This window comes from Ixodes scapularis, unplaced genomic scaffold, assembly GCF_016920785.2.
Source record: "Ixodes scapularis isolate PalLabHiFi unplaced genomic scaffold, ASM1692078v2 PGA_scaffold13__105_contigs__length_92229423, whole genome shotgun sequence".
Taxonomy (NCBI): Eukaryota; Metazoa; Arthropoda; class Arachnida; order Ixodida; family Ixodidae; genus Ixodes; species Ixodes scapularis.
Genome location: NW_024609839.1, coordinates 407,073 through 432,722, shown reverse-complemented (window position 1 = coordinate 432,722; position 25,650 = coordinate 407,073). Strand labels below are relative to the sequence as shown.

At 47.5% G+C, this 25,650-nt stretch overlaps 2 protein-coding genes and 1 long non-coding RNA gene across 3 annotated transcripts; 1 reads left to right on the top strand and 2 right to left on the bottom strand.

Annotated features, from left to right (window-relative positions):
• Nucleotides 1–4,304: 4,304 nt before the first annotated feature.
• On the bottom strand, nt 4,305–6,234 carry LOC121835479. The gene is made up of 3 exons (XR_006077608.1): nt 6,176–6,234; nt 5,044–5,244; nt 4,305–4,525 (listed from the first exon to the last, which is right to left on the bottom strand). It is a non-coding gene; the product is annotated as an uncharacterized LOC121835479 (long non-coding RNA).
• Nucleotides 6,235–7,683: 1,449 nt separating this feature from the next.
• On the top strand, nt 7,684–8,733 carry LOC115311727. Its single transcript, XM_029970506.3, has one exon. The coding sequence runs from the start codon at nt 7,684–7,686 to the stop codon at nt 8,731–8,733; it is 1,050 nt and encodes a 349-aa protein (XP_029826366.2).
• An 11,049-nt stretch (nt 8,734–19,782) lies between these two features.
• Nucleotides 19,783–25,266, bottom strand: LOC115311728. Its single transcript, XM_029970507.4, has 2 exons — nt 24,057–25,266; nt 19,783–20,101 (listed from the first exon to the last, which is right to left on the bottom strand). The coding sequence occupies exons 1-2, from the start codon at nt 24,647–24,649 to the stop codon at nt 19,783–19,785; spliced, it is 912 nt and encodes a 303-aa protein (XP_029826367.1). The 5' UTR covers nt 24,650–25,266.
• Nucleotides 25,267–25,650: the final 384 nt, after the last annotated feature.

Below are 25,650 nucleotides of genomic sequence, written 5' to 3'. Positions count from 1 at the left end.
ACGCAACGCGTCCGCTTGCCGCTACGGAACGCACCGCACTCAAACGCGAATGTGCGTATGGGCCTTTACAGCCGAATTCATAAACGGGCCTCGACTCGAACTCGACTCAAACTCGACTCGAAACTCCACTCGAGGCCGGTTTTGCGCTTCATAAACCGACCTCCACTCCAAACGCTCCTCGGCTCGAGGAAATACTCGACTCTTTCCTCGAGAATCTCAAGGTAGGTCCGGCGCTCCCTCGAGCCGCTCCTCGACTTGAGTTTGGGGTGTCATGGCGGCCGGCGAGTCGTTCGCAGAGTTCGTGCACTTCGGTTTAAGCGCAGAAGAGATCCCCTACGACGACGCAGGCGACAGCGAATCGAGACGTGTGACGAGACGAAGTTTCAGAGAACGCCTGAACCCGCTGGAACACTTCAGTGACCGCGGATTTCCTGTGCGGTGCCGCTTCACGAAGGCGACCGGCGAGCACTCTGCTGTCTCTGCCAGGAGCGCGAGTACTCGGGGCCTACCGCCCTCAACGATGGTGCAGCTCCTCGTTGTTTTGAGCTTTTATCGTGCCAGGACGTTCCAAGTTGTTACGGGAACCATGTGAAAAAAATTGGGTTGTGTGTGTGTTTATACAGCCTAGAACTTGGTCTGCCTCACAGGGGCGACGAGTCTCCCAGCTGTAGATGAGAAATTTAGCCAGTGCGGTACAAACCGCTAGCCTGGGGTCTTTAACGTGCGTCACGCAGTAGTGATACACGACCGCACGCCGGTACGATGAACCATGTGAACATGCAGCAGCCGACTGTGCGCCGGATTGCGGAGCGAGTTTCGCGGCTCCTCGCACGGACCATTTTCACCCGCTCGGTGAAGTTCCCGCAGGGCGCAGCGAACTTCAATGCGTTCGTGCGGGGCTGCTGCGAAATGAAGTTTCCAGGGGCGACTGGGTGCATTGATAAGAGGACGCGGCGGTCCCGATGTGGAAGTGTTCTCGAAACAGAAATGGATACTTCTCCATCAACGTGCAGGTAAGTTCTCCCCTGTTGTTTGCGTTAGGAGTGCCAAACTTAATTAATCAAACTGTACGCTGAGATGCGATATCGTAGGTCTAAACTCTGACGTAACGATATCCATCAAAACTTTAAAACAAATCTGTATCCAGCGACAGTTAGCACGACCGAGCGTGAACGTACTACCGTTCTTATGAAGAAAAAAAAATGTCATTAAATGGTTGCCGACTTTTGTGAGAGCACAGAAATACGTTAAAATAAAACGAACTCCCGATCGGGTTACCGAGCACAATGATAGTAGCGGCCCGAGCGCACCCTCTTTGCAGGAATGATCATGACCAAAGCAAATTTCCAGTGAATGTGGGATAAGACGATGTGTGTTGCAACACAGTCTCATCCCAGATGAACCTTTTTGATTGTCAGATTCTCAGACATGAAAACTTAAAATAAAATTAAATTAAAATTGAAAATGATGAGCGAATGTTTACTTTCTACATACACATGAAAGCATTCATTTGGTGGCATTCACTAAGTTGTCTGTGCAATTGTTAACTACAACAGTCCCATATGTAAACAGTTTTTGTGTCTGCATGTGCTTGTGTCGTGTAAACCAAACTGCACGGTGAACACCCACTGCTCAATAACATTTGTTGTTCATTGAGGTTGGTTATTTGTTGGTTCTTGGCATTTGTTGCTTAAATGAGACCGCGGCTTACGAGTCCACAGAAATATACAATAATGTAGGAAACACACGCCGATACCATACCATTCGCAGATTGACATCCTTCGGCAAGCAGCAGAGTGTACTGAAAATATAACTAGTACCAAAGTCTACATCTTACAGCATACCACCAGAACCGGACTGATGCCTGCAGCCATCTAAAAGAGACTTTCTGAAGCTTAAGATGTGCGTGAAGAGACGTTATCCACTCACGACAAAAAGCTGTGTGTACATCTGAAGAAGAGTGTCATCATACACACCACTTTCTATCGAAAACAGTAGTCTGAGCATTAATCGGACATACACTACTCCACAAACCAGTCCCACATTTTCTATTCAAACAATACTTGTGCTGTATTGTTCTTCATTTTTGTCTTATGTAGGTACCAAAAGGCCCACTTCTGGACTAGGAACTCGATGCAGCGGGCCTAGGCACTTTCCGTGCCTCGACATGTGCTAGCAGCACAAGCCTGAATGGTCAGCTGCGATGATCACTGGTGAAGTTGCACTGCAAAACTTGGCCCACCTGCAGAACGAGCCACTTCCCGCTCTACCAGTCCCACCCCCCACTGACGATGCTGAAGGCAATCTCAACTCCCATCGACTCCAGACCCTGTGGACACATTCAACGGGGCATGGGTGCGGGCTCAACTCGTTGTGTGGTGTTTCCAGGAGGAACTGAATGCAGAGCATGTCCTTTTTAGCTTAGGTCACCGAAGAATCAAGTCACTGGCCATGTTAAAGCTCAAAATGCAATCGGGACAGAAACAAATCAACCTTATACTATGGCCACACACTTTCTAATTTGAACCGAAACAAATCCACCGGTTTCTCAGTTAGTTGGTCACCACAGATTGTTGCAATGTCTTTGTTCTACTCAGGTTCCCGCAGGACGACAGCGTTTGAAACTATGCTGGTGGTTGCTGTCTTACCAATCTTCCAAAAGAAGCAAGACCAACTTGCCTTCTCTGTTGTGGAAACATTTTGCTCGAGAACAATTCAATATTTGTCATCACACAAAGCAGGGGGGTAGCAGGATACAAAGAAAGTGAGAAGCTCCAGGTAATTATATTAAAATAACTCAAAATTTTGCCGTGTTCAGACTCGAGACTTTTCAGCGAGTTGTTCAGTGCACATTTGTTCGAAATGAACTTATACATGAGAATGTCTGAAATGATGTCTTGCAGCTGTGACCCCACATGAAAAGTTTTCGGTTAGAATAAATATTACAATAGCGCAGCAATTCCTTGTGAGGACACCTTCGGATGTTAGGCAGTCAAGGGTGTCCTACCTAACAGTTACTTACACAAGCATGCGGAGCCCATGCACTCAAACTGATGGCATCACACTACGCATTACTGAATGCGAGCATGAATGAGGTGAGCACCGTACCAGGGTTTAGCTGGAACCGCTGCTCAATTACTGTATCACTGTGTGGCCAGCTGCAAACTTGGACCCACATGCTACGTCGGCACTGAAGTAGTGTGCAGTGAAAAGGCAGTGAAGTCAAATTTGGGGGTTTTACGTGCCAAACCAACGACAGGCATCCGGCACGCCCCAGCGGAGAACTGAGGATTAATTTTGACCACCTGGGGATCTTTGGACAAGCAACCAAAAGCTCTGTGACACGGCGCCACCTCCGCTATGAAGAGGCAGTGGGCAAGCCTCGTCAGTGTGGTGTCGACTTTACTCTGGTAGGCGGTGCAAGTTCATAGAGGATTGCGAGGCACAAACCCCTGGACAGGAAATGAGACGTCTTAACTCAATGAAAACTATGGCAAAAATCTGTGACAACAGCATTTAATGAGCGAGGCTGCACATGGACTACACACTAATAAAAGAGACATTACATAAATAAAAGTGACAATGTTTAGGAAACACCTGGCTGTACATTCAAACAGATTCCTAATATCCATCAAGGGGATCGGTGGTCGACTGCATTAACGGATCACAGCATGGAGCACGTGGAGTGAAAGCTCGCACAGCTGAACATAGGAATCTTGAATTCAATCTCTGCCTCTGCCTGTATCGATGTGGATGAACATTGTAACAGCATGCGGTTGTGTATCACTGCCTTGATTTAAGTTAAAGACTCCAGGATAGCTGTGGTACGACACTGGCTGAATATCTCGTCTACAGTGAAAATAAGTTGCTCACTGGGGCTGACTAACTTCCCGTTGTCTAAACATACAAACATTGTAATTAGTAAGAAAAAAATGCTCGGTTACTTTTCAAGTTTCGAAAGAATAGATTTAAAGCTGACATAACTGCCCTTTTGCATAAAATGTTCACTAGAAATAGCGAATCGAGAAACAAGTTAAAAAAAATGCTAGGCTTTAACGAACAAGATATGGTCAATACTTGTAACAACTTCAGGTCAGGGATAAAAGGAAGCAAGTTACAGACTTTAAAAAAGCATTCTTAAACACAAAAGAGAATGGTAATTACTAAAGAGGAAGATGAAACAAATCGAATAAATCAGCCTACTGTTGTGGCTGGGCCCCGAGAACAAGCAGTTGTTGCAGCGTGATTAGTTTGTTGAGCTCAAGCAGCTCAAGCTCGAACCAGCTTGTTACACTGCTGCTGATGGAAAACCTGGGCCTGCGTCTGTTAATAGGCAACCTGACACTGACGTAGCTCCACCTGCAGCAGGTGCAGCTCCTCCAGTCGGTGCGGCCTTTAGTTGTCTTCACTCGGACAACCACACGTGGCGGCTGAGGAGGTAGAGGAGGTGGGGGCTTGGTTGGTGGTGCAGCAACCGCAACCTCCATGATGCCACCCCAGTCCAGCAGCAGTGAGGCAGGTGAATCTAGGCAAGCACAACACATTGACGCCGAGTGTTAGAGGCACGGTGAAGACACCGGAGAACTGCTAGAAACTGTTACAACAACCCCATTACAGAAATGTTAAATGCCAACTGTTGGTAAACATGAAAGTTTTTCTGCCTTGTTCTGACCCTTTCCTTTCCGTGATACTGTCAGTAGCGGCAGGGCAGACTCCAAATGGTGATACCATCAAAGGAAACAGCGCTGTTATCTCGGACCTTGTTGGCCCTCGGGCACACGTGGTGTATTTGTCAATAAACATGTCATTATCCAGGCCCAAGGAATTTACCGTGTTCCTACGTGACACCCCTAACAAGTCGCATTCATGAAAATGTGGCTCATTGTCACAGTTTTTAGCGTTCCTACGAGACAGTATGCCAAAATCGAAATAATAAACGGAAGAGCATAGACAGATTTTTTTATAAATGAACATTGGAAGCTGTGTGATCAAGTAGCAACCAACCTCCATGGGTACGTAGCAAATGCAATCGAAAACTTTTACCAGGCATCATGCCAGTCGTCATGCTCGTTCACTGTGGCTTCGGGAATGGCGGCTGGCAGCATTGAGAGCACCGGCCAACCAGCGCGGGCGCTGCCACTGCTGTACGGGCTTGGCAGCCGCATTGCCATGTGGAACACCAGTGCCCCCACAAGATGGAGGGACGGGCCCATTGTTCAGCGGGTGCGATACCAGTGCCCCCTCCTGCAATGAAAGGCCAAAGAATATCCTGTGACAGCATCCATGAGTTGAGATGTACAGAGCACAACGCAGAAAGAAAAACAAATCATACAACTTATGCGGTACAATTTGTTTTCGACACTTAACTGCAAGAAATAAATGCGAAACAAGTGATGTCATACCTGTGCTGTTTCTTGATATGCATGGAAAATACTGGAGTAGCTTAATGTGATCATCGACAACAGTCATATTGTAGACACAACTTTTCAAATCAATAATGTATTCTTCCACCCATATTAAATTTGTGCCAGCTTAATCATGCCAGTACAATGCGCTGGTTAACCTAGCAAATAAATGACAATGGTTGCACACTAACATGGACACCCGAAAAAAGGCATCTGTCAACAACTGGACTCCAGCATGTCTCATGTTTACATGATGGCACTTCTTCAGAGGTTAAAATTAAGAAATGAGAGCTAATAGTCAATTAAACCTGCACAAGATTTTTTTTTTCTTCAAAAGATTAGCACACAAGGAGATGAGGTGCTAGGTCCAATTGACATAGTGGAAACTCCTACTTAGCGTAACTTCTACGTGCACTAGTGCCAGTTTCGTGCGTCGCGTTTTTTTTTTTATACGTTTAGGTTGCTTCTCTAATCTCAAGAAAGGGGCCGGAGGCTAAGGTAGTGTGGCGCAACCAGAATGTTCGCAGCGTAATTTTCGCTTGGATATAGCACAACACGCAAAATAAGTTGTCGAAGTCGGCACAAGAATCACCAAAGATAGCGCCAATTCACCGTCACTGCCCACCTACGGCCTCGACAGTAACGTGCTTGACTAGCTGCAGGTGGCCACAGCAAAGTCCCTTCCAGAGTTATTTAGTACACATGTCCTGTCATGTGATTTTGCGAACCCGTTGAGTTATTATGCCCAAATATAAAAATTGCTTACACACCTGTTGCGTGGATGCCCCGATTCTTCTCGAAGTCTGTTTTCTTCCACTTGGGTTTACCGCTGTCCCAACACTCGTGGGCGGACATGCGGCTGGTACTTATACTTGATGCAGACTCTTCTACGCGTCGATTTTAGCTTCTTTCGGGGAGTTGTTAGTAGAACGACGAAGAAGCTCCCCTCCTTCGTGGAACCACTCGCCCCTTCTTGTCACCTTCGTTGAACGACATCGTTGTTGGGCAAGGCACTCTAGTAGGACTCTGAAGAAAGAGGAAGGGTGAAAACGCTCGTTCTTGGCGGTGACAGCGAAGCAGATAAGCGGTGAGACGAGGTGAGACGGCGAAGAACGGCCGAGACGCAGAGACGAACGACGGTAACGAGCTACAGCTGCCTCTACGACGCAAAAGCTGGAGAGCGGCCGCCACCGTTGCCAAACTGGAGAATGCTTGTGGCTGTTTGTCCGAAAACCGGCCGCAACGCATAAAACATGTGCGCTGCGAAGCAGAAATCTTGCAGACTCCCAATTCAATGTTAGTAAAATGTGTCCCTTCAAATAAAATGAACTAATATGTTCATAATTCACACCACAATATTGTTTTTAACTTCGTTTTTTGCTACAACCTCGTAACCAGACGCCTTTCACGTCTCCTCGAGTTTCCTCGAGTGGAGGAAGTGTTCTCGAGGAGCTCCTTAGCCGAGGAAACGCCGAGGCGCGTCTGTGAAGCCCGATGGCTCCTCGAGCGGCGGCGAGCTGCTTTCCTCCACTCCAGTGAGTCGAGGTGGAGTGTCGAGTCGAGGCCCGTTTAAGAATACGGCCGTTAGAGTCAACAAAACGATTAACCGGTGTGTCCGTTTGGGCGTGCTCATAGGCGGTGCCCGGACGTTTGGGAATGAGCTTCTCGGTGTCACCTCGACCTAGGTTCCAGGAGCAAGACCAAATATCAAGCGTCACTGAAGAAAGGGCTGCCACTACAAGCCTTGAGGAACCGGAAGAGCACTTATCCTCTGTGTGTGTTTGTGCGTGCGAGTGGGCGGTGCCTGGCCAGTTGGGGAACGGCGTCCTTGCCTAGGGACGTAGGGAAGGGGGACCTTATAAAAAGAGCGGTTTTACGCGCTCTTTCTGTGTTCTCACGTTGTTCTCATGCCAAACGGCAGACTGTACATAGTATGTAAATAAACAGTTTGAGAAGAGACACCCTGGCTCGCTACCAACTCTGCCCGATGTCCTGGGCGACGCATGGCTCCAGCGGAGATCGACTACATGGACAAGCCCCGAGTCTTTACAACTGGATGGCGGACGGTGGGATCGACAGCTACGACCATTGAGCGGCAGCAACAACGGATCTCATGGGCCTTGAGCCGAGTCTGGTGAGTGACGGCATCTTTTCCCTGTCGCCAGGCCTGTAAGATCGAGGTGTATTTTGCATGGGCGTAAGGAACTACCGAAAAGGCAATTTTAAGGTTGTTGTGTGTCGGTAGTGCAGAGTTTTTCCACCCAGATAGGTCACAGACATGGATCTGCAGCGTTTGCTAAAGTGTCAGTTGCTCGACTTGTGTGAGGAGTTCGGGGTAGACGCGAACACATCGATGAAAAAAACGGAGCTTGTTAAGGCTATCCAGGACGAAAAACTTGACAACGAGGAAATTGAAGAGATGTGGGAAAAAATCAAAACAAAAAAAGGAGACGAAGCGAAATTTAAGGAATTAGAACTAGAAAAACTTCGTCTCGAGGTGGAGCTAAGGAAAGCGAGCGGAGGACGGGAAACGGAGGTAGAGGGCACCCGAAGTCTGTATGACATGACGAAGCTTATTCAGGCTTTCAAGGTGGGACAGGACATGGGCCTCTACCTGGTAAACTTCAAGAGAGCTTGCGAGAGGGCCCGTTTTAACCGGGTCTCTTGGGCCAGAAGGTTGCTGAGTGTTCTGCCATGCGAGGCAGCCGGGGTAATCGCGAGGTTATCCGCGGACGACTCGGACGACTACGACCGCGTGAAGAGCTGCCTGCTCAAGAAGTATCGGTTGTCGGCAGAAGCGTTCAGACAGAAGTTCAGGGGCGTGACGAAAAGGTCGGAGGCCAGTTATGCGGAGTTCGCATACGAACTTCGGTCGTACCTCGTCGAGTGGATGAAGGTCGCCGAGTCGTATGATGACAAAGAGAAAATGCTGGAGACGGTCGCGCTTGAACAGTTCTATAAGACTGTCCCTGAAAGCATGCGAACCTGGATTCAAGATAAGTCAGGAGTAGACTCTGTTTATCGAGCTGCAGACCTTGCGGATGAGTACAGTTCCCGTAGAGGCGGAAAAGAGGGAATGAGGAAAGTCTTTGAGAAGAAAAGCGGAGATGAGCGGAAAAAAGGGGGCTGGAAAAGAACAGAGTCGCGAAAGGAGGAAGACAAGGAGGAGAATATCTCCACGACCTCCCGGGGCAACGGGCCAGACAGTTGGCAAAAAAAGAAACCCTTTGAGGCCAGGAGGCCGATAAGGTGCTTCAATTGCCACGAAACTGGGCACATTGCCGCGGGATGCCAAAAACCCAAAGGTGGTTTTCGCCTTAGCGAGTAAGTGCGAGGAGAATGAGGAGCTCCTGAGTCCGTATCTTTTCGACATGACAGTAAACGGAAAGTTGTGCCGCGTGTTGCGCGACAGTGGGGCTACCATTGACCTAATTCACCCGTCGTACGTTACCGAGACCCATTACAATGGGAAATGTAGCTGGATCAAGTCGGTGCTGGACGAGGGGAGCGTGTGTCTCCCTGTGGCCGATGTTCTGATTTCTGGACCATTCGGAGAGGTGCGTACTGAGGCGACTGTTTCAGACAAACTGCCGCCTACCTATTTTCGAACCGAACAGACAGGATTCTGAAAGAACAGGGCAAGAGCCTCGGGGAGAGACTCGTTCAAGCGCTCACGGGGGCTAAAGCTCCCGAGATTTCAACGCGGCTCAGTTATGACGAGGCTAGCCCAGGGAAACCGAAAGATCCGCCGACGGGGGTCTCGGAGCAAACCAGTTCCGGGGAAGCAGAGAAAGACCGGCGGAGTGAGGAAAACGCCGCGGTCGAAAAAGAAACTCGCTAAGAGCCGCTAACCGAACTGGACGAGTTAATATTGCCCCCGACGTCGGGAAACTTTGAGAAACTCGTGTCCGTAACGAAGGAAGTTCTGATCAAGGAGCAAAGGGCTGATCCTAGTCTAGATAAGGTGCGAGAAACCTCCAAGGAGGGCGTGGCCAGGAAAAACGTTTCAGTTCCTGTCCGTGGTGGTGTGCTGTACTGACACTACCGAGATCGGTCGGATCGCACGTTTGATCAGCTGGTAGTGCCGGAGAAATATCGAGCTGATGTGTTGCGCCTGTGCCACGGAGCGGGATGGTCCGGTCACTTGGGCAACAAAAAGACGAAAGATCGGCTCCTCACGGAATTCTACTGGCCGGGATGCTTCCGAGATGCCGAGTCTCAGGTGCGGGCGTGCGATGTCTGTCAGAGAGTGGGCAAACCCAATGAAAAATGCAAAGCGCCCCTGAGACTTGTGCCGATAATCTCGGAGCCATTCAGGCGGGTGGTCATTGATGTGGTGGGTCCTCTTCCGGCTACTAAGGCGGGGTACCGCTATGCTCTAACGGTCATGTGCGCGGCGACTAAGTTCCCCGAAGCGGTCCCAATGAAGGAACAGAGTTCATTGGAGGTGGCGAACGCACTTCTGTCAATTTTTGCGTGGGTAGGCTTCCCCCAAGAGGTCCAGAGCGACCAAGGGAGCGTTTTCACAAGCGCTTTGACTACTGGCTTCCTCGAGAGGTGCGGTGTAAAGGTTGTACACAGTTCAGTATATCACCCGCAGTCAAACAGTGTCGAGAGGTGTCACTCAGTTATGAAGCGGGTCCTGAGGGCGCTAACTTATGAAAGCGGGAACGAATGGGACGCCTGCCTGCCGGCAATGTTGTTCGCGCTGCGCTCCGTGACTCACGAGGCAACCGGCTTCAGCCCGGCCGAACTAGTGTATGGACGGTGTTTCCGGACTCCACTGCGGCTGCTCCGCGAAACTTGGGAGACCAAGGGATCCGATCCGAGCGTGGTGCAGTACATTCTTGATCTGCTAGAGCGATTCCGAAGCACGAGAGAGGTGGCGGAGATTAATATGCGCGAGGCCCAGAGCAGAGCGAAACGGTATTACGACCAAAACGCCCGTGTCCGGGAGTACCGTGCGGGCGATCAAGTCCTCTTGCTCCGTCCCTCACGCCAAAATAAGCTGCAGGTGCAGTGGGAGGGTCCATTCAAGGTCACTCAAAAGCTGTCGGATACTAACTATGAAATCGAAACCAGAGGCAAGAGGAAGGAAATCAGAATCTATCACTGCAATCTGATGAAGCGTTACGTGAGCGAAACGGAAGTGGTGAACTTGACACTAAACGCCCCAGAGGAAGTTCAGACTGATGTTCCGCGACTTTGGGAGGCTGGAGCGCCGGTCGGAGTAGATGAAGTCATGGCTCAGGCGGTTCGTTCGGAGGATCTTTCGGTCTCTCAGCGGGCTGAATTGAGAGATCTTCTGGAAAAGTACAAGAACTTGTTTTCAATGTCACCCGGACGAACCTCCCTGGCCACGCATGACATTGAGCTAACATCAAACGTACCGGTACAATCCCGTCCATGTCGCATGTCACCAAGGCAGCGGGCCATCTTAAAAGACGAGGTGGAGCGCATGCTGCACTTAGGGGTAATCGTTCCCTGTGTAAGTGAATACTCTTCTCCCATGATAATCATAGAGGCTGCGGGAAGGGACCCCGACCATGCATTGATTATCGCAAGCTCAATGCAATCACCAAGGACCAGGCTTACCCGATTCCCAACGTAGAGGAAAGAGTTGAGACGGTTTGTGGGGTTAGATATGTCTCGACTTTAGACCTAGTACGCGGATACTGGCAGGTCTCGATGACGGAAAGAGCTAGCCAATACGCAGCCTTCGTGGCCCCGACGGGCACATTCCGCCCGTTGGTTTTGAGCTTCGGTCTTAAGAACGCTCCGTTCTGTTTCTCGCGAATGATGGACAGAATTTTGCGTGGGGCGGAAAGCTACGCGCTACCGTATCTAGATGACATCGCCATTTTTTCGACAACTTGGGCAGATCACATGAACCACCTTTCTGACGTATTTGAAAGGTTGAGGAGCGCGGGTCTAACGCGAAACAAAGTAAGTGTCAGCTGGCGAGAGGCGAGGTTAGATACCTCGGCCATATCGTGGGCCAGGGGCTAAGAAGGCCCGACGAACTCAAGGTCGAGGCTGTTAGAGACTTCCCGCGACCTGAGAAAAAAACTGGCATAAGGGCTCTTTTGGGGCTGACGGGGTATTACCAACGCTATATCCCGCAGTATACTCAGAAAAGGCTAGCCCCCTAACCGATGCGCTGCGGAAGACCGAACCCGATAAGATTCGGTGGGACGACAAAAAGGAACCGGCCTTCCAGGGCTTGGAAAATTCCCTCTGCTGTTCCCCCATACTTCGGGCCCCGGATTATAGTCGCTCGTTCATAGTGCAGTGCGATGCCAGTAATCGCGGCTTGGGGGTGATTTTATGTCAGGAGGATGATGCGGGAGAGGAGCACCCCGTGCTGTACGCAAGCCGGAAACTCAGCAGCCGAGAGGAGGCTTACAGTGCATCGGAAAAGGAATGCGCAGGCTTAATTTGGGCAACTCAACACCTCTCCTGTTACCTTTACGGAGCTCCGTTCGTTTTCGTCACCGACCACTGCCCTTTGACATGGCTAACTCAAATGTCGACAAAAAATGCCCGACTTCTGCGGTGGAGGTTGGCTTTACAAGAATTAACCTTCACGGTTAAGTACAAGAGGGGGGCTGCTAACTCCAACGTAGACGGACTTAGCAGGTCGTTTTGAGATTATTTGTTCTGGATGTTGCCTTGCGAGTTGGGCCAAAGTTTAAGAAGTTTCATTGCGTTTTCTTTTACTTTTTGTAATCTTCACACATGTCAGCGATTTCGCTTTGTGCAATGTTGCCCTATGCCGGGCTTTTCTTGGTGGTGTCAATGGCAGAAAAAGTGATAGGTTTATTGCCGCAGAAAAAGGCCTGGCGGTTGGGGAGAGGGTGCTGCCGCTCGCTGGATTTGGTTGTAGCGGTTCGTGTCTCTGTTGATGTGTTGGCTGCTCACGACGATTCCGAAGCTGATCTCTCCAGGAAAGCAGCTGATACTCCTCCCCTTCCGAGATCTGCCTTTGCGTGGAGGAGCTGTAACGAACGACCTTCGCGGCCGGACCTGCACGCGGATCGCCACCCCTTTTCCAACATTCCCGAGGACGCGCCTTTCGCTGACAATCTCAAGCCGGGATTATTTTCCCCGCTGCCCTGGTACCGTAGACAAAAGAGCAAGACAAGCCGTCGTCGATACCGGCTCAAGTTGGGTGCTGAAACGGAAATGCGTTCTCTTTGAGGCGTCCAAGCAGGAACCGACGGCCACGGTGATCCCTGCTAAGCCGAAAGAAGGAGATAAGCCGTGAACGGGAACTGCCCGGATATCGGCGTCCAAGGTCTTCTCCGTCCCGACTAGGGAGGGGGACGGTATCCTCCGGGCGTTCGTGCTCTCTTAGAGTCAACAAAACGATTAACCGGTGTGTCCGTTTGGGCGTGCTCATAGGCGGTGCCCGGACGTTTGGGAATGAGCTTCTCGGTGTCACCTCGACCTAGATTCCAGGAGCAAGGCCAAATCTCGAGCGTCACTGAAGAAACCGCTGCCACTACAAGCCTTGAGGAACCGGAAGAGCACTTATCCTCTGTGTGGATAAGTGTGTGGATAAGACACCCTGGCTCGCTACCAACTCTGCCCGATGTCCTGGGCGACGCATGGCTCCAGCGGAGATCGACTACATGGACAAGCCCAGAGTCTTTACAGTCCGTTGTCCTGTCGCTCTTTTTAATCATCATAATCATTTTCAAAAAAGAATAGTAAAGCTCTTCGGTTACGGAATTTACCCAGAGCTGCACCATTCTCAGATATGACAATGGTGACTCAATAGGGAGTTTTAGAATAACGTACGCAATTTTTGGCGCACGCTAGCCTAAATTTAGCGCTTGTATTAGCGCACGCGGCGCGAGAGAGAGTTTTAGAATAGCGTTTCTGCGTCGCGACGCAAAAGCCCAAGCATCTCGCGCTTGCGACGCCACCAAGATACAGTCACAATTTTTATTTCACACACGAAATGCTGTAACTCAAGAAAAAAAAGTTTTTGGTCCGGAGTATAATTTTAGATTTGTTTAAATGTGAGAATGCGAAGCGAGCGGTTGACCGGTCGTGTCCGCTTGCGTCGCCCCGGCAAGAGAGGTCTCGTGTACTGACCTTCGCACATCGTACCTTCGCCGAGAAATGTTCGCGCGTCACAAGCATCAAGCTGTCGGTGATCGTTGGCAAACCGAGTACAATGTCGTCCCGTATTGAAAATCGCAGTCGCGAGGATGCCGCCGACGTCGCACTCACGACGTCGCCAAAGCAGCCGCTGACATAATCCTGGAAGCCGCCATTTTTTTTTTTTCAACTCTGCTCGTCTTGGCTTTAGCCAACTTCTCATCACGAATCCTCCTTGGAGAAGCGCAAAGACTCTTTGCGTACGCACGCTATTTCCGAAAAATAGCGCACGCTAAAATTGCGCACGCAAAGCGCAACATCTGGTTTGCGTTCGGAGCATGCGCAGTGGCGACGACGCTATTCTTTGCGCACGCAAAGCTTTAGCGAGCGCTATTCTAAAACTCCCTCATGGTTACAATTTTCAGGCGTTTCCAGCCTGATTCACTTGCAGTTCTTTCCCTTTCCCAGTTGCAGATGACAGAAAGAAACAACATACCACCTTCATTGTTTATTCTTTGTGATCTTGGCAGTGATTCAAGATTATGGATGGCCAACATTATGGAGAATTGTTTTGGAAACTGGAGATATCCATATTAAAAGAGAAAATACTGTAACAGCAAACAGAAATGTCTGTTTCCGTGACATGAAAACACAATAATCATAATTTCTGATATGTGTTACATGGAAGCAAACCCAGTGGGAAGTAAATATGCAGCCTTGCCGAGGCACGTAGCCAGGGGGAGGCCCATGGGGCCTGCCCCCCTCAAAAAAAAAAAATCTTCCAGTTTGCTAGGACCTCCTCTCCCCCCTCCCCTCATACAGCATACTGTCATGAGCAGCACCCCCCCCCCCCCCCCCCCCCCCCACCCCCGAAACAAAATCCTGGCTACGTGCCTGCGGTGAGGTATGTCTAAGATATTTAAGTGGTTATAGGTTGTGGAATCTCAAATACCAACCTGAACGTATATTACGCTAAAACATCAATTTTTCAACCTGTGTAATAAGACAAAAATGCAAAATTTTAGTGGGTCAGATATTGTCCACCAAAACTTGAGATCTTAAAGAGTGAAACTCTCCTGTGAGGGCCGGTGGTAGGCCCCAGGAAGAAAGAACAAGTTTAAAGATTATGATAACTGTTTATTACGGAGAAGGAAGGTATGTCTGAGTCAGTGGGACGGGCGGAAGCAACTGGAAGAGAAGAACACGGGCTTGGAGAATCTTGAGGCGAAGAGACGATGGCAGCGGGGCAGGGGCGAGGGCGAGGCTAGTTCATGAGGTGAGGGGCAAGGTTACAGCTGCGGCGAAGAAGTCGGCTGCCGGGGCGCCAGGGCTTGCGAGCAGAGTCGACTTGGCTGGTGTTTACATTAGGGCGATGGGTAGAACTGAGGGCGAGATAATGGACGGTGGTTTGAACGGCGAGGGCTCGTTGGCTCTAGAGAACTCGGGTTGCGGGGAGCCATTCGGAAGGAAAGAACGGAGCGGGGGCGGCAGAGGGGATGGAAGACTAACAGATGGCTACGGTTAACATATAAGCTCACATCCTACCCCACTTCTATAGGCCACGTCCGCGTGGCTATGAATATAAAACAAGTGGCTAAGCAAAAGGCGCAGCTATTCTGGGGATACGTATATAGAAACGTGGCTATAAGGCTATAAAACTAATGGCAAGCGAAATGGCGAAACTACTCTGTTGATATATCAAAATCTTGAAGGCGCAAGGGCAGAGTGCGTATTCGGCGGGGTCGGTGGAATGTGGGGCGCGGTGACTCAGCGGCGGGTGTTTTGCAGCTTGATGAATGGTCTTGTAAGTTGCTGATGTCCGGGCAAGGCGCGAGTGTGGGGAGTTCTGGCTCCTGTTGTGTCGGGTCAGGAAGGGGGGTTGGCGGTGGCGCTGATACATCACCGACATGGGGGTCTGTGAAAGTTGGATCTACGTATGGTGGCAAATATTTCTTCACCTGTGAGCAGTGAACCGTGCGTTCGTTGGCGGAATATGTTTTACCGAAGGCGGGCACTGGTCGAACGCGGAAGGTTACAGGCGTGGGCGTCCCAACGATTTCGTAGAGGCCCTTAAACCGGGGGGACAGCTTTTCCATTCCGTCGGGCACGGGTTGCTGGCGGCTAATCCATACGATGGCTCCGGGCTCGAAGTCTCTACCATCCCTGTGAGAACGATCGTAGATAGCTTTACGTGAAAGTTGGGCGTCTTCACTCCGCTAAAGTGCGTCTGTTCGGTCGGCGCATAATCTGAGCAAGCGCTCGTGCATGGTTTCCGTGTTTTTGGGCTGATGCTTTTGATGAGGCATTTTCGGGACGTAGGCGTGGAGCAAAGCGAAGGGTGAAAACTGTGAAGATGCGTTGCAGGTTGTGTTGACGGCGAAGGCTGCCTCCTCAAGGCGTGTATCCCAAGTCTGGGAATCCGACTTGCAGAGCTTCCGAAGTGCGGCCACGAGCGTGCCGTTGCTACGCTCAACCAAGCCGTTACTGGCTGCGCGGTAAGCCACCGAATGGTGAATGGTGATGCCGTGGTGTCGCATGAAGCGTAGAAACTCGTGCGACTCGAACGCGCGTCCGTGGTCTGTGAGGCAGTGGTCGGGCACTCCGTAGCGGTAGAACACCTGCAGGAGGTGACCGATGACCTCCTTTATAGATGTCGAAGTGACTGCTGCTGGAACCACAAATCATCATGCAAAGTCGATTCGGTTGAGCAGGTATCGATGGCTACCGGTGTCTGGCATGGTGACATGGTCCATTGCGATAACCTTGAACGGGGTCTCGGTGGTTGGCATGATGGCCATCTTCCCCATCGATCTCGTTGTGGGTCGATTGTAAGCCTGGCAGGTCTGGCACGCATTTACGTATTTGGCCGTCGTGCTCGGCATTCGGGGCCACCAATAGCGCTCAGCGAGTTTGGCCAGCGTTCTGGTGTAATCCATGTGGCCGCTGCTGTCGTGCATCAGCTCGAGTGCCTCGTGTCGTATTTTGGCGGGAAGTACGATGACTGACATCTGGGGCGACGTGCTGTAGTAGAGTTGTTGTTGTTGTTGTTGTTGTTGGTTTTTATTTGCATCAAATACAGAGTACATGATACTGGAGGCTTGTGGAAAAAGCGGTCACAAGACCAGCTTGACAAAGCCACAGGCCCCCACATTGGCATTTGCAGCACTAAAAAGAAAATTATCAACATACCATACAGACTACAGCATTAACAGAAAAAGCGAGATAAACAGAATAAAGAGAAGCAACAATGTTCACACTCAAATTACGTAACAACCACACAATTTTAGGATATCTTGAAAAGCATTATCAAGAGAAAAAAAATATATTATTTACATGCACAATTAGTTTCACGTTTAATAATATTACACAGCATTTTTTACATAAGGAAAGTCGACTCAGGGCTGAAATAACGACGCAATGCTTTAAACGTAATATCTAAAAGCTCGACATTTTCGGCAGCTAATCTATTTAGTAACCTTGGCAGTTTGTTTTTCAACGTATCTTGCCCGTAGATTGTTCTGTAAGTGCTAACATTCCAAGGCTCACCATGGCGCGTTGTATAGGCGGTAGTATTGCTTTGTAAGTTAGCTAGTCCTTTTAAAAACGATGTTTTAGTTTTTACCTCTTGTTTAAAAGTTTTAGAGAGCCGATAATCGTACATTTAATGAATCGGCAATACATTATATTTTACGAACAACTCATGCGTGTGAAAGTAAGACGGAATATTTTCAACAACTCTTAGGAACCGTTTTTGTAAGACATGTATTTTATGTAGATTTGCTTGAGTTGTGGATGCCCAGACTAAGTGGCAGTAGTTAAGCCTAGATGAAAACAAACTATTATAAATTAAAATCATAATATTTCGTGGCAGAATGTGCCGATTACGATAAACAAGTCCGACTATTTGGGACAGCTTAGCAACTACGGAATCAATATGTGTATCCCACGACAAAGTTTCTTGAAAAACAACCCCTAGTGCTTTAAAACTAGAAACAACTGCAATGGGTGTCGAATTTAGCATTATTGGTCGATTTAACATGACACTTTTATTTTTACTACGAAATAATACGGCTTTAGTTTTGTTTATATTTATCTTTAAGCTATTTTGGCACGTCCATTCGTCTAGTTTTTGTAACGTCGAATTCGCTTTATCGACTATCTCATTATATACATTTCCGGTTATAAATATGCTGGTATCATCAGCGTAAATAATCATATTAACATCTGATCCAACAGAGACGATGTCATTTACATACATATTAAAAAGAAAAGGACCCAGAATACTCCCCTGTGGTACACCGCAAGAAACAGGAAGTGGATCGGAGAAATGATCGTCTATACGGACTGTTTGTAAACGATGAAGTAGATAAGAGGTGATTAAGGATGCAGCCTTCCCTCTGAAACCATAACGTTGAAGTTTTTGAACAAGCAATGTATGATTTACATGATCAAATGCTTTAGTTAAATCTACAAAGATCCCAAGAACCAATTTTCCTTCCTCGAGTGCGGTCAAGATTAGTTCTTTCTGCGCGAGCAGTGCGGACTCTGTACCGAGTCCTTTACGGAAACCAAATTGAGATTCATTTAAAAGGTTATGCTTCTGCTCAAAGTCGATAAAACGGTTTAAAATTATTCTTTCTAACGCTTTTGAAAAAATTGGAAGTATCGACACAGGACGGTAGTTTCCCATGTCATTTTTATCGCCTTTCTTATACAACACATTTATATGGGCAACTTGCATTCTCCGAGGAAAAACAGCTTGACTAAGGCAAAGGTTAAATATATGAGTTATGTAAGGGGCAAGAAGTTCAACAGCGTGCTTAATTGGTTTTATCTGAAATCCATCAGCGTCTTTAGCCTTGCTGTTGCTTAAATTTATAATTGTAGTAATAACTTCTTGTTCATTTACAGGGTTAAGAAAGATAGAATTCGGGTTGGGCGGAATGTTCACGAGGTTACAGTTCGTTACGGTTTTATTGACAATATTCACGAAATATTTGTTAAAAGCATCTGCAAGTGCTTTTCCAAATAACTCACCATCATCTGTGATTATCTTGTTGACTTTGTCGGGGGAAACATTATGCTTTAAGACGGCATTTAATCTTTTCCACATTAGTTCTGAGCACCCTGCCGCGGAAATGAATTGATTTGCGAAGTAATCGCGTCTTGCCTTTTTCAGTTCTTTATCTAGGCGATTGCGACAAGTTTTAAACTTACGTAATATTTCTTGGTCTTTAGTTTTAATAAATTGACTGTAGAGCTTGTTTTTTTCATCAATACTTGCGAGAAGCTCGGAGTTAACCCATGGCTTACGAATCTTTCTGCTTTTCCTAATACGTACATAAGGAAAACTTTCTGCATATATCGGTTTTAAAATTCTGAGAAATTCATCATAGGCATCATTTGCGTCATTACTGTTCAGTACTATTTCCCAAGCTGTTTGTGCAATTTTATCACAAAAGATGGTCAGGTTTGTTTCTGTTATTTTTTGTACTGGGTATGCCGACTGCAATATTTTATTTTTTACATGCCCCTTCGTACAGATAAATATTGGTAGATGATCACTTAGGTCACAGGCAAACACCCCTGCTTTTACTTGGCTCGAGCTTATATTTGTTAAAAACAGATCAATTAGGGACGAAGAGTGCTCAGTCACTCTTGTGGGTAGCATAATGAAATTCCGCAAATTATGCGTCATTAGTAAAATATCTAGTTTAGACCTCGTTGAATCACTTTTTAGCATATTAATATTCATATCCCCGCCGCAGATGAAATTGAAACGATTTTGTGTAATAAAGTCAAAAATTGATTCTAAGCAATCTAAGAATGTATCTATGGTACCACTGGGAGGGCGGTAACAAACGGCAATTACCGTGTTTTGTATTTGAATTGACAAAAGTTCACAATCACTCGTATTTACAGTAAAGTCTGACAATATTTCACAGTTATATTCTTTTTTGACTAAAATGCACACTCCACCGCCGCGGCTACTAGGGCGATTTAAATAAAAGGTATTATACGATGGGAGACGAAATACATTTGTTTCGTCAGTTGACCATGTCTCGGTTAGCAATATTGCATCAAATTGCAACCCAAAATTATCAAATAATAGACAAAGATCGGACTCTTTATTTTTAATTGAGCGTATATTCGAGGGAAAACATTTAAACGACCGCAAGAACGGTTTTCCTAGATGCCTTTCAAAAGAATTCGGAAGTAAGTATGATTCACAGGCTGTACTTGCCATAGATAGTCGATTGCTCATTTTTTATCGAAGCTTATCTAGGTCGGCAATATTAGAGATTACCACCGCGCGGCTTCCGTCAGACTTGCGCACAAGCACTCGGCCATTGCTGTGCCACGCGTATTTATAATTGTTCCTTTTGGCCCAGGCTTTCGTTTCGAAAAGTAGAGAACGGGATCGTCTTGTCAAGTTTTCAAGTAGAAACAGAGTGTCATTCGAATCACGTAACTTCTTTCTGCTTTCCCACCATCTATCTCTATCAGCCTGTCTTGCAAAGCGGCAGATTACGCCCGGCGTTTTATCTTTCCTTGAAGGCAGACGGTGAATGGACACCACGTCCATAGAGTAATATACACAAGGTAAAGAGCGGACACTGCCATAGGCCCCAGCGGCCCAGATAGACCAGTGACAGCTAGCGCTCCTAGCAGGCGGTATTAAGTATAATCTGATTCCGTTTCCGGTCAAGTTAGTTTCGGTTTCGGTTTGGGCGTTTCTGCTCTGGTTTTCCGGTACCCTTCTCTCTCTCTTTCCTCCCCGCTTCGCTCGGCTCTCGAGGGCTCCTTGACTCCCGAAGCCGCTGTTTTTCTTTTTTTTTTAATACTGACGCACTTTTGCTTTATTTTTTACGATAGAGTCCATGCAAAATGTGTCATACAATATTTCAAATTACTTCACAAAGCAGAAGTATGTATATTTCTTGTTCTTTTTCTATTGTAAAGCATTGAGGTTACACAATCGCCGCATTGACTCCTGACTAGTGGAGCATTTTGGGGTCAACAACAGTAAGTGGTTCGAACACATTTTATTGGACCATATTCATGTACACATTATTTACTTCAGAAGCTCTGTATGTTTTATACGAAAGAGATCGATACTCACAAAAATAAATGAATATGAAGGACTTCGGCATGTCGTACACTTCGTAACAGATTCTTAGCGGAACCAAGTTAACAAAACCTTTCCACGGACAACATGCTGTATGATACATTCACTTTCACGCCGACTCGGGTACGGGAAGTAAGTGCAAAAATAAATAAGACATCGCTATCATTACCAGTCATAAGAGTATAATAACAGTGCGAAGCACAGACCGGATAGTACAAATTCGTGATTTCCGGCAAATATAAAAAACACCAATTTGCATAGCCTCAAACTCACTGCGGGCGAGCCATTACCAAACAATGAGAACTCTATACGAAATGTGACAAGATTCAACGTTCCTAAACATTCCCCGAAATTGTTCAGAAAAGAAATATGGCTTAAAAAAAAAAAGTGGCTGAAGAACTATGGATAGTGGATACAAAAGTGGATACATTTTCTTTCAAATATTTTTAGCCTCTATACACTATTTTCTATAGAAATTTTGTAGAAAGTGGAGAAATATTTTTGTTAGGGAGCCGTGATACACATTCGCCGGAAAAAGGGGAAACAAATATTTGGAGAGCAACTGCACTGCCCACTTAATAAGCACTTTTTGTTTTTGGTTTGGCAACCGCCTAAACCTGTCTCGTTCTCACTAGCAACTGAAGAGTGCAACCGAACTTCGTCCAAATTCCAGTTAAGCAATCAAACATGTCAACACAACCGTATTCTGCAAAACAATTTTAAAAACCCTTTGTGGTACTCCTCTGGACAAGGGCTAAAACCACCCAGACCTCAAAGTGGGCTATACAAGGCGGCACAAACTCCTCGAACATGTGTCACACTTTCTATTATGGGAAGAAAGTGGTTTTCTAGTTGCTGAATGAAATGAAAGGCAGCTTGTGATGGTACTACTAAGTTCCCGAAGATTTTTCCAGGCACGTGGTATGCTTCAGGAACAAGACAGTACTGGTGAGGCCTGGTCAAGTTATTGGACTCATCCGATAGCACCTGTGAACAGCCACAGCTGTAAGTTGTCTGTTCAAGCAAAAGCTTGATCAAATAGCCCCAAACGTAATAAAAAAGTGGACGAGTCATCAATTATGTTAGACCTGATGTCTGATGCCAGCTCAGAAGTATCCTCTAGTGGCGGGAAGTTATCAATTGGAAGAGATTCCACAATGTCTGAAATTAAACTTTCATGGTGCGAAGCTATTTGCAACTCCTTTAGGAGGTCAGCCTTGTCATCCTCTACGTTTTCATTGTCCGACAGTTTGAACAGTTTCTTTATCCGGAGGTGTTTTAGTCCTGAGGTGAACTGATGCACATTTGGGTTTGTGTAGCAGCCCAGCATCTGTCGTATATAACTCCAAAAACGTTCTCAAGTGTGTCTTGCTGCAGGCGTCGTCTAAGTAAGAACTTAAAGTCATGGCTGCTTGAAAGCTCTTCCCAGAGCATGAGGACACTTTTTATAGTAACTTGCCACCCAAAGATGGCTTATGGCTGCCTCCTACTTTGGAACTGCCATGCTGAAATCCATCCGAGTTACTAGTGGAGAAAATCAAGTATTTCAGATTCTTCCTTCAGAATGGCATGACGCAACTTCTGCCCTGTCTTCTTGAATTTTTTAGCTATTTAGACAACCAAAAAGTATGCACATCCTATCACAGAAATAGGCTGTAGCCATGACTGCCTCAGGAAGATCCTTGGCATAAACAACGGATTTGATTACAAGAAAGAGAGAGGCACTCAGTACCTGTGGGGCACAATTTTTTTCCATGTTACAAAAAGGTTCTTGAAAAAATGTCTCTCAGTAAATTTCGGAGCCAATTGCAAGCTCATCTCATGGATAGAACAATAAAGTTCACAATAGAAGACCACTCAATGACCTCATTTCCAATGCAAAGTTTGTGGGCTTGGAGATTGCTCTTGGGTGTTTTGGGAAGGTGCGGAACATCAAAGACAAAGTAAACGTGTTCGTTGTCAATTTAAAAAAAAATGGCTTATCATCACACACACCAAGCTTACGTTTGAAGCTCCCTAACCACAGGCCACAGCCTTTACTGTGAAGCCAACAGTCTTTAAGGGGCGATACACTGATATTTGTATTTTACTCGAATACCGCCTAGGACGAATCCCTGACGTTAATGATCTGTGAAATACCCGTTCGTTTTCACCACACGCAATCGAAGTCGCAGAAAAAAAATAAAGAAAAACGAGCAAAGTTCACCCCCTCAACTCGCAGCCAGAACAAGCGGCCCCGTGATCTGGAGCCGATTATATGCCGCCAATGTTGATCATATCCATGCGCTGGAGTTGGCATGACACAGGACACGCGCTGAGTTCCAGACAATGTTATGGTTCGGCTGTTGTCGTCATTGTAGCGATTGGACACAGGACACTCCCCGAATGTTTCTCGAGCTGTTGATTATCACGAGCCCAAATCGAGTGTCCACGCCATGCTCGGGTCCAATCTATGAACCGTATACAAATATCGTCACAGGGCGGTACTGCTACCGCCCAGCTACGTCATCAGGTTTTTCGAAGGAGAGATTGAATGAAAACACTCGGTTTTGTCCTCGAAATTACAGCGCAACAAAGGAGTTTCTTGGTCAGTGGCGTTACGTGCGAGTATCCTTGAGTTTCACTAGTGCCAGTAAGCTCGTGTAAACTGAAAAGCATTCCAATTGAATATCGTTGCACCGCCCCTTTAAGCTCCCGAGTGAGAGAAATGAGGAGACTGCGTTAAACAGAAGACGTTGTTGAAGTGTGCACAACAGTGTATGCAAGGGGCTAAACGCACCTCCTGGAAATTTCAGACAGCATAACGACCAAGGCTCTATCTGCAATGTTAGAGGGTCGTTCAACACCGTCATCTGTGAACCCATGGACAATGTCGTGTGCAGGGTCGTAAGCTATATGCTTTTTTTTAAACAATCTTATCGAAAATCAACATGCACACACGTTCAACTGCAGCCAGACAGCCCGGCAGAAACAACAGCGCGAGAAGCTCGAACCGATCGGATCCACGAATTCACGCCGAGCATGCGAGCACACGAGCGGTCATGCGTCACCTTGATTGATGCAAAGTCGACCGAACATGATGAAGCAGAAAGCACAGACGAACGACGCAGGGACGAGCAGAGGCGACGGCGTGCAGGCAGGCGAGGCAGGCAGGCCATGGCAGGCGCCATTCATCACGTGGTTTTTGTGACGTATTTGATTAACACTATTTAGTCGTTTTAAGTACTTTAAATAACTGTAAAGCATAGCAATTTAAAAAATAAATACTTTTCGGAGACAGAGCTCTAATTAATATATACCAAATTACAGAAAAGCGCCATGTAGCGGAGGGTATGAAACGCACTATCTGGGCCGCGAATCGGCTTCAGTGTCCTCTCTTTACGTTTACTATATTACTCTATGCCACGTCCATATCAGAAAGCTGCGGCAGTTCGAGCTGTGTGGCAAGTACGTTTAGTTTGCTCAGCAAATTTTCCTTTTCGGTTACCTGTATTCCGTGAAACTCGAGGTTAAGGCGCCGGCTTCTCCATTCAAGGTTATCGATTTCGCAATGCATCTGATTTACTTCAACGTCCTGCGCCTCAAGTTTTTCCATTCTGCGTTTTAGGTCTTTGATGTCCTTTTCATTTTGTTCTGTTCGTTCCCGCAGTTCATCGTACTGCTCGCTCCAAAATTGCATTGAATCTTCAATGCCCTCAACTACTTCTCTGAGCGGTAAGAGCTGGTCAAGTTTCTCATTGATCACCCTTAGCATTTGTCGCACATCATGCGTTTCCAAGTCGTCACTCAGTGTAGGATCCCGAGCTTGTGCACAGGATTTTAAACGACGACAGGCTGGGCAGCGCCAAGCTAAACGATACGCTTCGCCCTTCGTTTTGATTGTTTTGTCAGAAATTCCAGAACATTTTCCCGTGTGGTAGCTACCATCACAGTCGCTGCACGCAATTTTCGCATCGGACGATACGAATTGTTTTTCACAAGTTTTACACTGACCATTGGAACTCATGGCTACACCTTGGCAGCAGCAGCAGCAGCAGCGGCATAAAACGTGGTACTAGGGAATAAAAGAACACCAACCTGAAAGATACAGGGGACTAGTTTGGTCGTGCCTCTTCAATGCTGCCGCTGCTGCCAATGTGAAGGAAAGGCTCCGCTGAGGTGCCTTTTGTAGCTTCAGCTTGGTCGACGGAAGCGCTTGATGTTAGCAGTGGCGACGTCACGGTCGACCGAGCCTTGTCTGGAGTAGGCAGGCTCGTAGCTCCGAAGTCAGCAGATTCGAAGTTCAAATCACGGCAGTGTTGTCCCGGCAGCGCTCCTGTTATCTGAAAGATACAGGGGACTAGTTTGGTCGTGCCTCTTCAATGCTGCCGCTGCTGCCAATGTGAAGGAAAGGCTCCGCTGAGGTGCCTTTTGTAGCTTCAGCTTGGTCGACGGAAGCGCTTGATGTTAGCAGTGGCGACGTCACGGTCGACCGAGCCTTGTCTGGAGTAGGCAGGCTCGTAGCTCCGAAGTCAGCAGATTCGAAGTTCAAATCACGGCAGTGTTGTCCCGGCAGCGCTCCTGTTATCTGAAAGATACAGGGGACTAGTTTGGTCGTGCCTCTTCAATGCTGCCGCTGCTGCCAATGTGCGTTGTCAATCCCGAAAAAGTCTGGTAGAGAGGCTGGGTCGTCTCTAAGTCTTTGCCGTATGTCGTGGCATTCGGCGTCTTCCTGTTGAAGCTGGGCCAGGTGGTCAGACGTTTGGACAGTGGCGCAGGCGAGGCGAGACAACATGTCGGCAACAACGTTCTTTTTTCCCGGGCGGTGATGGACCGTGAAGTCAAATTCCAGCAAGTCCATCAACATGTGCGAGAATCTTCGGGATGGCTTCATGGACGTAGTCAGGCACGTGACGGTCCAATTGTCTGTGATAGGTGAGAACTTGATGAAGAGAAGGTGTGGGCGGAATTTTTGCGTGAGGGCCCAGTGAACAGCAATACATTTCCAGACGTTGCTGTGGAGCTTCT